This window comes from Canis lupus, chromosome 6 (genome assembly GCF_003254725.2).
Source record: "Canis lupus dingo isolate Sandy chromosome 6, ASM325472v2, whole genome shotgun sequence".
Taxonomy (NCBI): domain Eukaryota; kingdom Metazoa; phylum Chordata; class Mammalia; order Carnivora; family Canidae; genus Canis; species Canis lupus.
The window spans coordinates 36,668,744-36,681,078 of record NC_064248.1 but is presented as its reverse complement, the minus strand read 5'-3'; the positions used below and the strand labels follow the sequence as shown (position 1 = coordinate 36,681,078).

The window sequence follows — 12,335 nt, the reverse complement described above, 5'->3', positions numbered from 1 at the left end:
GATTTATTTATTCACGAGAGACACACACAGAGGGGCAGAGACACAGGCAGAGGGAGAAGCAGGCTCCATGCAGGGAGCCCCATGCGGGACTCGATCCAATGACCCCGGGGTTGCGACCTGAGCCAAAGACAGAGGCTCAACCACTGAGCCACGCAGGTGTCCCTTTAAAATTATGTCTCTAATTTAAATTAATAATTTAATTTAAAGCCCCGAGTTCTGGAAAAGGCTAAAAGAAGCTCCTAGCTCCTGTAAACCCCAACTCCAGGTCCGCTTGGGTTCCACCCCAGCAATTACCAGGTGGCAGGTAAAGGTGTGCCCGCTCCTGGCTGGGGCAGGAGATAACCCCTGGGAAGCGGGGGGGAACCGCGGTGGCTCAGGGAGATATTTCATAGAGACGGTAAACGAAAGGCGCTGGGTTCCTCTAAGAGCCTACACATGAACAGATGATTAGGAAGCTAAGGAATCACGATTATTAGTGCCGTGCTTGGAACGCAGAGTGAAAGCCAGTTTGTGGCGCGGGGGACGGCTCCTCCCCTCGTGATTCAGGTCCACTTGGTTTGTCCCGGAGCGCCGGTCAGCAACTTCCCAGGGCCGCGGCACAGGGCGTTCTGGGACATGTAGTTCCCAGGCGGGCTTCCTGCGCCGCAGCCCGCCGCCCTCCGCGGCGAGGGGACTCCATTTCCCGAAGTGCCCCGTGCCCGGGGTGGGGGGCGGAGGGCCGCCGTGGCGTCGGGCCCCGGGCCGAGCTGGGGGTTGGGGCTCCGAGGCCGAGGCGCCCGCGGCCGTGGGCGAGCGTCCGTGTGGCCTGGTCCGGGCCATGTCCGCGTGAGGACGCCGCCGCCCCCCGCGTCCCGGCCCCGGCCCGGCCCGGCCCGCCGCGCACCATGGGCTCCATCCTCAGCCGCCGCATCGCGGGCGTGGAGGACATCGATATCCAGGCCAACTCGGCCTATCGCTATCCCCCGAAGTCCGGTGAGCGGCCGGCGCGGCCCCGGGGCGGCGGGGCGGCGGGGCGGCGGGGCGGCGGGGCGAGGTCGGGGCGCGGGGGCAGGGCGCGCCCGCGGGGGGCGGGGGGGCCTCTGCTGGGCCCGGGGCTCCCCGCGACCCCCGCCCGCTCCGTGGGTGGGTCCCGGGCTGCCGGCCCCGTCCCGCTGGGGTGACCTTGGGGCAGTCACTTCGCTCCTGCGCGCCGGCTCCCTCGGCCGCACCCGGAGAGACTCAGCAGGAAGGCTCCCGGGGGGGGGGGGGGGGGGCGAGGAGTTAGCCCGGTGCCCGGCGCTTCGCCTGCGCTTACAAAGTGGGCATTGTCAAAGGGGTTGACATCACCCCGTCGCCAGTTGGGGTTTTCTTTGGTGGCTCAGTGTGAAGCCCCGCCGCGCCATCTGGACACAGGCTTAGCTTTCTTGTGACCTCCTGGTGCACGTGAATGCTGGGTGGGTAGGTGGGGGTGGGGGGAGAGGCGCTGGGCCCAAGGAGACCGTATCCGTGGGGGGAGAGGCTGGGAGCCCTTGCTGGAGAACAGGAGACCCACCTGGTTCTCCGGTCTTGTATTTTGTGGCTGGGGGGGACCCGGAGACAGCAGCAAGGGAGTGACTTTCCCAAGGTCTCAGAGCTGGCTGGAGGCGCATCTGGGAGCAGGAATCCGACTCCGCCGCTGCTCCTCCTTGGCTTGTTTGCTGCTCAGCTTGGGCGCCTCTAAAGAGTGTGGCCTGACCCAGAACTTTAGCTTGAGTTTCTCCCTCTCCATCTCACGGGGTCACTGCCATGGAAAGAAAAGAAGAAAAAGGACAGGGAGTCTGGACATCAGGGGGACTCTCAGATTGGGTCTCCTGATCCTGGCTTTTGAAGAATTTGGTCTGATAGGGAGGCCTTGGGACACCCACCAGGGGAAGTCCAGGACCGCCCACTCCCACTAGTGGGGAAGCTTGTTTTTTTCTTTTTTATAGATTTTATTTATTTATTCATGAGAGACAGAGAGGCAGGCAGAGACATAGGCAGAGGGAGAAACAGGCTCCGTGCAGGGAGCCGGACGTGGGACTCGATCTGGGGACCATGGGATCATGCCCTGAGCCGAAGGCAGATGCTCAACCGCTGAGCCACCCAAGTGTCCCGTGGGGAAGCTTGTTAAACATGCATTCCTCAGGCCCTGCCACAGACCTACTGGGGCCTGGGAACCTGCATTTAAACCCATTTCTCCAGCAAGTCTGATATCCACTCAAATTTGAGAACTGCTCTGTCCTGATCTTGGAAGCCCAATAAGGGGAATATCTGGGAGGATAGAGGGGTGGAGACTAGCCGGGCTTTTGGAACTGTCAGAAGACAGTGCAGTCAGAAGGCACTGTCACCCCACCGGTGTCCCAGGCATAAGTGCAGGGCAGCCCAGCCTGGCGTGGGGATCCCCTGGAGGGCAGTGGGCTGACATCCCCACATCTGGTTGAAGCGGTTGTTCGAATTCATCCTCTTCCATCTCTGATGTTCTCCCGCTTTGTCTTTGGCTGAGTGACTCTAGGCAGGTTACTTTGCCCCCTGGGCCACAGTTTCCTCATCTGTACAATGGGTCAATCCTTATGCAGTACTCAGAACAGTACGTGGGACAGAAAGTCCTCATAAAATAGTAATTGGTATCACGATGGTTAAAAAGGAAATTAGGTGGCCAGTTCAGACCTAATAGCTAGCAGTGACACGGCCGAGATAACAAAGTTTAATGTGGCATCTCCTATATAACCCGGGACTAGGGCAAACTTGATGTCCCTTCACTTGGGCATTTGGACGAAACCACAATTGCAAGGCCTTTATGACACTGCTTTCAGATCCTTGTGTGGTAGACCTTGCTGATCATTCAGGACACTCTTTGTCATCAAGCCCGGACTTGGTTTCAGAATCCATTAATAAACACCCCGGTCAGCTACAACTAATCAATTGAGACTGACACCCAAGGTGAATGTCATGGGCTACCTTAGAGCACCATGACAGGGCTCTCCTGGACCCGTCCAGTCCAATAGGTGTCCTCTTGGCTTCCTTGTGCTTCAGGCCACCTTGCTCAGGGAGGGTGGGGAGGGTCAGTCCAGGCAGAAATGACCTTAGCAGTACTTTCCTGTGGGTACCCAAGAGTGGACTGGGGACCCCAGGGGAGTTTCGGATGATTTTTAGGGGATGGCCCATGGACCATTCAAGCACTTTATGAGAAAGTTATCTTTTCAGATCTCTGTTAATGTTGATGATATCAAGAAGAGAAAAAAAAAATGGGTGCTGACTTTTTTAACACATTTATTACACTGTCCCTTCCAGCTTTGTCTAGACATAATTGACATGTAACGTTGTATAAATTTAAGGTGTACAGGCTAATGATTGGATACCTGTACACATGGGGAGATGATTACCACAGTATGGTGAGTTAACACTCTCATCACCTCACTTTTCTTTTTTCTTCTTCTTCTTCTTCTTTTTTTTTTTTTTTGGTGGTGAGAACTTTTAAAATCTGTCATCTGTCCAAATTTCTTTTGCTTGTAGAACTTTGAGCATGTACTGCCAACAGTACCTAGTTCAAATTTAATAGCTTTTGCTTTGTTTTTATTGTGTTTATTCATTTTATTTTTTAGGCAGCTTTCTCGAGATAGAAATTGTGTGCCATACAACTCATCCATTGTAAACATATGATTTGTTGACTTTCAGTAAATTTGTAGAGCTGTGCAGCCATCCCCACAATCGGGTTTTAGACCTTTTCATCACCCTGCAAAATTTCCTTGTGTCTATTTGCAGTGAGTCAGTGCCCCACCCTCACCCCATTACTCTCATCAGCTTTCTGTCTTTAAAATGTGCCCAATCTGGATACTTCATGTAAAAGGAATCATATAACACATGGTCTCTTTTGTGTCTGGCTTCTTACCCTTGGAACAATGTCTTGGAAGTTCATCCATTTTGTAACAGGTGTCTGTACCTTATTGTACAATAGAGTACATTTTATTTATTTACTGCTTAACATTTGAGTTATTTCCACTTTTTGGCTATAATGAGTAATGCTGTTATGAACGTTCATGAACATTTGTGTGGCCCGTTTCAATTCTCTTTAGTATATATCCAGGAGGGGAATTGCTGGGTTATATGGTGACTCTATGTTTAACCTTTTTTTTTTTTTAAGATTTTATTTATTCATGAGAGAGACACAGCGAGGCAGAGACATAGGCAGAGACAGATGCAGGCTCCCTGCGAGGAGCCTGATGCGGGACTCATCCTAGGCTCACTCCCTGAGCTGAAGGCAGATGCTCAACCGCTGAACTACCCAGGCGTCCCTATGTTTGGCCTTTTGACAAACTGCTGGACTGTTTCCATCATGGCTGCTTCAATTTTACATTCCCATCAGCAATGTGTGAGGATTCCAGTGCTCCACATCCTCACCAACACTTATTATTGTTTACCTTTTTTAAAGAAATAGGCTCTACGCCCACAATGGGGATTGAATTCATGACCCTGAGATCAAGAGCTGCGTGCTCTACTGACCGAGCCAGCCAGGTACCCCGTTGTCTGTTTTGTTATAGCTGTTCTCTCATGGGTGTGAAGCAGTATCTCATTGTGGTTTTGATTTTCATTTCCCTGATGATTTTTTTTCTTAAGATTTTATTTATTTATTCATGAGAGACACAGAGAAAGAGAGAGAGAGGCAGAGACACAAACAGAGGGAGAAGCAGGCTCCATGCAGGGAGCCCGATGCAGGACTTGATCCTGGGACTCCAGGATCCCAGCCCAACCTGAAGGCAGACATTTAACCGCTGAGCCACCCAGGCATCCTCCCTGATGATGTTGAACATGTTTTCACGTGCTTATTAGCCTTTTGTATACTGTGTGTGTGTGTGTGTGTGTATGTATGTTTGCACACACACGAGAGAGAGAGAGAGAGAGAGAGAAGGGGGGGAGAGAGAGAGAGAGAAGCATGAGCACAACTGCTAGACTTCTCTTTTTGTCTTTTGTTCATTTTTTAAAGATTAGATTGTCTTCTTACTGAGTTATAATAGTTCCTTATTCTGGGTGCAATGATACAGTTCCTTTATCAGCTCTGTGACTTGCTAATATATTTTCCTCGTCTGTGGCTTGTCCTCATTTTTCTTAATGGTGGCTTTTGAGGATCAAAGGTTTTAAATTTTGGTGAGGTTCAGTTTATTCATTTTTTTAGTGCTTGATGTTTTTGGAGTTACAGCTAGGAGATTTTTGTTTAGGCCAAGGTCCCAGAATTTTTTTCATTTTTCTTTTTTTTTCTTTAAGATATTATTTATTTATTTGAGAGAGAGCGAATACATGCATGAGAAAGAGAGAACAAGTGAAAGTGAGCACATAAGCAAGGGGAGGGAGAGGGAGAGGGAGAAGCAGACTCTGCTGAGCAGGGAACCTGACGTGGAGCTCCATCCTGGGACCCTGAGATCATGACCTGAGCCGAAGGCAGATGCTTCACTGGCTGAGCCACCCAGGCGCCCCTCTATGTTTTTTTTCCTTAGAAGTTTTATAGTTTCGGCTAATGCGTTTAGGTCTGTCATCTATTTTGTTCCAATTTTCATATATGTGCTGCTAAAGCAAGTGCTGTGAGCCGTATTGAGGTAATGTTTTCAGGTATAGTTTCAGGTAAAACTATGAGGTCTTTTTTTTCCTGTGGATATTTAGGTTTTTTTTTTCAATAGCATTTGTTATTCTTGTCTCATCCAGCTTCTGCTGCACCTTTGTAAAAAAAAAAAATCAGCTCACCGTAAATGTGAGGGTTGATTTCTGTACTCCGTTGCCCTGATCACACAGCTGGCCAGTTTTCAGCCGAGGGTCCGAGCACGAGCGGGGCCACCATGGCTGAGCTCATAAAGAGAAGGTGCGGACATGCAGGAGGAGCCTGGAGTGCAGTAGGTGCCCGCACAGAGACCCTGGCCTTGGGCAGCTGCTCCACACTTAAACCTCCTACTGCTGTTATTACTGTTAATTGTGTGTCTCGGAGCAATGCTGGCTGCCCTGGTGTTTGAGAGGGGTCGTGCTGGGCCCAGGTCACCCAGGAGAAGTGTCAGAAGGAGAGGCAATCAGACATGTGACCTACCAGCCCAGGCAGGGAAGGGTGGGGTGGGGAAATATGCCCAGGCCTCAACCTTTTGTACGTGCATGTGTGCGCTTTCAGAGTATGTTCCCCTCCTTTATCTTATCAGAGCCTTGCCATATCCTTGTGACACCAAAACTTTTGTCCTCTGGTAGAGGAACTGGAAATCAGACAGCCTTTTGTCACGCAGCAACTGAGCCTGGTGTACAGTAGCCTTTTAACAAATGCTTGTGCAGCATGTCTTGGAGGAGACCGAGTGCATCTCCCGAGTGTATGGGCTGCTCAGACTGGGCTGCATCTTGTCCTTGGGGTGCCAGGTGGGGGTCTGAGGACTCCTGGCTCTCCTGCCATGTGCAGGACTTCTGGTGTGTGCTTTTGTGTCGCTGGCAGTCTAGGGGCATCTCAGGAACACTTGTGCTGGGGTTTACCCTTTGCAGAGTAGGGCCTCACTCCCTGATTTCTTTGGCATCTGAGGGAAAGAGCCGAGGCTGGTGTTCCAGGTGAGAGAGAACATTATCACCGGGGGGATTCCAGGTCCCTGGGGCATCCCTGTCCCAAGGGTGTGAGCTGGTGCTGAGCCGGGGGGTTGGCAATAGGATGGGGGGGGTGGGGAAAAGGGGCTCCTCCTGCACAAAGGCTGGGAGACCACCCTCATCGCCAGCGTGTGCCACTCAGCTTCCCATGTCACCTGTGCTGTTCACATGCGAGGACTCTGCTCTTGTTAAGTTGGTCTAGGGTTTATTGTAATTGCTGCATAGGTAAGCTGTGTTTTCTGAGCTTCTATTGTTGCACGTCTTGTAAAAACAAAAGCAACAAGAAGCCTGTTACGTGGACTGCGCCGGGTGGGCATCTGAGCCCCACCCCCCAAAGCTGCAGCCCTGGGTCTCGGGGTGTAGGAGCCTGCCCCTGGGGCCGGGCTGGGGGCCGTGGGGTGCTCAGGCCTGTGGCTCTCTCCCTGTGGAGCGCCTGTGACAGGGCCGGGAGCTGTGTGCTTGTTTCTGGAGTTGCAGCATCATTTACTCAGTTCTGGGCGAGTGTCAGGGCTCAGGGACCCTGGGGACTTTTCATGGTTTCTCTGGGGATCCTGGAGAAACCATAACTTTTTGTTGACGTGAAAGTAACCTGGCTGCTAGCCAGCTGGTGCCGCCCGCCCCGGGCGCTGTCGGGCTTGCCCACCGCGGGCCTGGCGCCGCAGGGAAGGAAGCCTGGCCTGGCGCCGCAGGGAAGGAAGCCTGGGCTCGTGCGGGTTGGGCCGCAGGGCCCCAGGGCCTCGTGTCGCCCCCTGGGAGGTGGCTGCTGCCTTCCAGTCAGTCAGGGCCCAGGGGCCCAGGGTAAAGGGGGCGCAGGTGCTTGTAGGTGTGTGTGCAAGTGCGTGTGCATCGTCTTCCTCATGGCTGGGGTGACCTTTACTGTGTTTACGACCCACCCATCCGCAGACGTGGAAAGCTGAGGATTGCTTGAGCACAGGAGGTGGGCCGGGGAGAGTCCTGTGCCCCCTACCCCAGCTGGTAGAGGCGCGGTGGATCCCCAACCCTGAGGCCAGGGTCTGGCCCTGCTCTGTGGCCTTGAGCCAGGAGCTTGTTCTCTGGCCCCATTTCCCTGACTCACTGGGGTTAACCTCTGGTTCCTCAGGCCTCTTTCCAGTTCCGACTCCCGGAGTCCCTGAGAACTGGCGGGTGGGACCACGCCCTGCCCAACTTTTGTTTTTCAGCAGGCCCAGAAGTTTCCTGGAGGATGTCCTGTATTTCCTGGATGACCCTGGTGGGCAGAGACCACTGCCGCCTGCCTCTCCTCCCAAACCCAGTGCTGCCATACCAGACGTTTGCATGGGGCCGTGTTCCATTTGGCGTTTCCTGTGCGCGTTTCTGTGTGGTGTGTAGTCACCCAGCCTCACGGCTCTGTGCTGTTCCATAAGTGGCGTCCCATGAAAGGACGGATGGTGTCACAGGCACCCGCATTCAGCCTCAGTATATACCACGCACTTGTTGACTTCTGGCAACTGCCCCTGTGCTGCCCGGCTCCTCAGGAATGGGGAGGAGCCGGGTGAGCCCCTGGCTGTACCTGGGGGGGTGGCCATCCCGCCTGGACAGGAGTTGGGGGGCAGGAGAGAGGCCCAAGCCCTCTGCCTTTTGCAGAAAAGGGCATGGGCTGGAAGTGTGTGCTAACACAAAATCAGTTGATTTGCTTAGTCCTGGAGCCAGGTGACGAGGCACAAGGATTGGGGAGTGGCTGTTGGGACATCTTCCTACCTCTGTGTCTGAAGGAAGTCCTGAGGCCGTTTCTGCCGTCCTTTCCTCCTGTCTGGTCCTGGACCCTCCTGCTTGGTCCTGGGTGCTGGGTGCCTGCAGGGTGGGCAGACCACCTTGCTGGCCCCCTCCAGCTGGCCCCAGTGGCCCCTGTTCTGATAACTGCAGCGTCTGCCATCCAGAGCTCCTGCCCCAGATGATACCCCAAGTGACCACACTCCCTGGGTACCTCTGGGGGAAATCAGAAGACGGAATCGTGTTCGGTTCATGGTTTAAGAAATGTGTGTGTGTGTGTACACACATACACAGATCTTCCTCGACTTAGGACGGGACTGTGTGCCCATAAACCTATTTTAAGTTGAAAATATTGGGGATGCCTGGGTGGCTCAGCGGTTTAGTGCCTGCTTTTGGCCCAGGGCGTGATCCTGGAGTCCTGGGATCGAGTTCCGCATCGGGTTCCCTGCATGGAGCCTGCTTCTCCCTCTGCCTGTGTCTCTACCTCTCTCTCTCTCTGTGTCTCTCGTGAATAAATAAATAAAATCTTAAAAAAAAAAATTAGAAGTTGAAAATGCATTGAACACACACACCTAACCTACTAAACATTGTAACCTAGTTTCACCTACCTTAAATGTACTCAGAACACTTAGCCTACAGGTAGGCAGAATCATCTAACACAAAGCCTACTTTATAATAGTGTTCAATATCTTGTGTAATTTATTGAATGCTGTACTGAAAGTGAAAAACATAATGGTTGTTGTTTGGGTGCAGAATGGTGGTAGGAGTTGTTTATCCTGGTGACTGCATTGCCGACTGGGCCCTGGGGCTCTCTGGTCACTGCCCAGCATCCTGAGAGGATCCTGCCCCGGATCATTGGCCTGGGGAAAGATCCACATTCAAAATTTGAAGTATGGGTTCTAATGAATACATATTGCTTTTTTTTTTTTCTTTAAAGATTTTATTTATTCATTCATGAGAGACGCAGAGAGAGAGAGAGAGAGAGAGAGAGAGAGAGGCAGAGACAGGCAGAGGGAGAAGCAGGCTCCATGCAGGGAGCCCGATGTGGTATTCGATCCCAGGACTCTAGGACCACGCCCCGGCCAAAAGCAGGCCCTAGACTGCTGAGCCACCCAGGGATCCCCAATGCATATTGCTTTTGTACCATCATTAGTCTAAAACTTGTATGTTGAACCATTATAAGTCAGGGATTATATGTATATATATTTAATATCTACGTGAAAGTAAAATAAAATTGAAGTGTAGCATGGATTGATTGATTGATTTATGATTTTATTTATTTGTTCATGAGAGACACAGAGAGAGAGGCAGAGACACAGGCAAAGGGAGAAGCAGGCTCCATGCAGGGAACCTGATGCAGGGCTGGATCCCAGGACTCCAGGATCACGCCCTGGGCCAAAGACAGGCACCAAATAGCTGAGCCACCCAGGGATCCCCAAAGTGTAGCATGGATTTAGAAAATGTGCAAAGCATAAGCTTGATGGATGATCACAAAGTGAATATATTGGAGGAATAGAACAGTAACAGCCCCCCAAGCCCCTTGGTGCCTCTTCCCAATCTCTGCCTCCTTCCTCCCTGGGAGACCCCCTCCCACTCCACCAGAGGTGATTTTGCCTGTTTCTGAATTTGATATAAATAACTGGCTGCTGTTTGCTGCACATTCGGTGATGGGAGGCCCTGATGCTGTTCTTGGGGGCAGTAGTCAGTCAATTTGGTCTCTGCTTTTATATCCAGTTTCTGTTGATGCCGTGTGTCTTCGTCCATTCACGTCGAGGGGTGGCGGGCGAATTTCCAGTTTGGGCTCTTACGGAAAATGCTGCCATGGACCCTCCCGTGACTGCTCTGGTGCTCCTGAGTCAGATTTCTCTGGGTCTCTGTTTTTCCAAATTGCGATCAAATACACATAACAATGACCATCCTAACCATTTTAAGCATGCAGTTCAGTGACATAAAGTACCTTTACCTTGTGCAGGCATCCACCGTCATTTCTATAGGACTCTTTCCCTCTTGCACAACTGGAACTTTGTGCCCTTTAAACACTGACTGCTCCCCCCCCCTCCCCCGCCGCTCCCAGCGCCTGGCAGCCACCACTCTCAGTTGTTAGTGGCTTTGGGCTCCCATAAGTACCTGTCTCTTTGGGTCCACGTTCGCACCTGGCAGTGGTGTTGGGGCCCTCGGGGGCATGTGTTCGGCTACAGCATATTTTGCAGACAGTGTTTTGGAGCTGTGGAGCCAATCCCTGGCCACTCCCATCCACAGAGCAGAGCTCTGATTGCCTGTGTGCTCTCACCAGCACCTGGGAATGTCAGGTGTGGATGTTTTGTTTTGTTGTTTTCTTCTTTTGTTGTTGTTGTTGTTGTTTTCTTTTAACTTTAGCCACGGAAATCTCTTTGAGTTTTAATTTATTTTCCCTGATGACCAGTGAGGTTGGGCACCTTTTCATATGTAAATTACTATTCATTTTTCTTCCTCTTTTTCTAAGCTGTCTGGAAATCATTTGCATATTTTTCATTCCGGATTGTCTCCTTTCTCACTGATTTGCAGGAGTTCTTTTCTAAGTGCTTTTTATTACATTATTAATTCTTTGGAAATTGGCTGTCGCTATGGCATTTATGCAGACTAGCTTAAGCAGGAGATAGGATGTACTGGAAGGCTGGTGCAGGGTGGGTCTCTGGATCCCAAGGGTGGGGAGCCAAGAAGTGGAAGCCGCCATTAGAACACAAAAGCCCCTCGTCCCCTCTGGGCTCAGCATCATTCTGCTGTGACTTGCCCAGAGCTGACTGCCACCCATCTGGGGCCCTCAAGCACCAAGTCCTTTGGTCTCTGGTCCAGATCCATTGGAGAGAGAATCCAGGTGTTTGTCCAGCCACGGTCAGGTGTCCTACCTTGGCCAGCCAGCTGTGTCCAGGGGATGGGAGCTGCATGGTCCACTAGCAGCTGGGGCCCATCCCTGTGGGTACTGGAGGCTGTTCCCAGGAAAGGGAAGGACCCCCTCCACCCCCCAGAAAGGTGGCTGCAGCCTCTTTGGAACTCAGTGAACCAGAATCTTTGCTTAAAGTTCTTCCCTCCATCGTGTTGGGGACTGAGGCTTTTTGTTTAATAGGGTCCCGCTGTGGTCAGACTTTCACGCTGGAGCAGGGCTGGGAATCAAATGGTTATCAGGTGTCTTTTCACCTGTGCAAGGCTCCTTTGTGTTATCCTTTTATCCCCAGGACATCCTGAGCTGTCCTGGTCAGTGTTCTTCTCTGAGGCGTCCATGCTGCAGATGAGACGCTGAGGCCCACAGAGGTTAGGCTGCACTAGGTCACCTAGGCTGCGCCCAGAAGCACTGTGCTGTATACCTGCAGGACCTCGGCCCAGGGGGAGTCAGGGCGCAGGGTGATTAGAGGTAGGGGGACCCCCTTAGGGTCTGCTTTTTCTCTCTGACTTGGAACCTGCTCCCAGGCCGAGGCCTCCCACTTGGCTGGGAGTTTCACGAGCTTGAAGATTCTTCCCTGAGATCACTCTTTGGGGACTGTGATGTTCTCATCTCACATTGGTCAGGCCCAGCTGGGGCTTAGTGAGAAGCTGGATTTCAGGAAGCTGGTAACCGGGAACATCTGTCCTGTTAGAGAATGAGAAGAATTTTCATCCTGTGGCGTCAGTGAACTCTCCCCAGCCATTGCACACGTCTGCCCAGCTCTCCCCTTCCCCTCCACTGGAGCGTGGGTGACTCCGGTGGCTGAGCGGGATGCACACCCAGTGTCCCAGGACCAGTGGTGTGTCCTAGCAGGGGTGGGGTTGGGTTTGTGCAGAGTCTTTAGTCACGTCATGGTTTACCCAGCAGGGATGTTGGGATTTATAAAGTAAGAAATAAATGTTTGGTTTTCACCCATTACTGTCACAGTGCTCCTATAAGCCTTGGAATTTCCTGGCGATTAGTGGTAGGAGTGAAATTGAGTCTTGGTGCTCAGAAGCCCCTTTCCGCCACACCTGAGTTTATGGTAATGAGATTCTGGAAAGCACCTACGGAT

At 52.2% G+C, this 12,335-nt stretch overlaps 1 protein-coding gene across 10 annotated transcripts in view; it reads left to right on the top strand.

The window, feature by feature from the left end:
- The first annotated feature begins 724 nt into the window (after window positions 1–724).
- MGRN1 (mahogunin ring finger 1) overlaps window positions 725–12,335 on the top strand; it is a 60,705-nt gene continuing 49,094 nt past the window's right edge. For 5 of the 10 annotated variants that reach the window (XR_007411031.1, XM_049110951.1, XM_025416650.3 and 2 more), the window contains exon 1: window positions 725–972. Coding sequence is in view for 9 of the 10 variants with exons in the window: in XM_049110951.1 (XP_048966908.1) it covers window positions 885–972 (88 nt within the window). In the remaining variant the exon portion in view is untranslated. The remainder of the gene's footprint in view (window positions 973–12,335) is intronic. The other 5 variants (XM_025416656.3, XM_025416658.3, XM_025416653.3 and 2 more) reach the window with 2 other exon arrangements.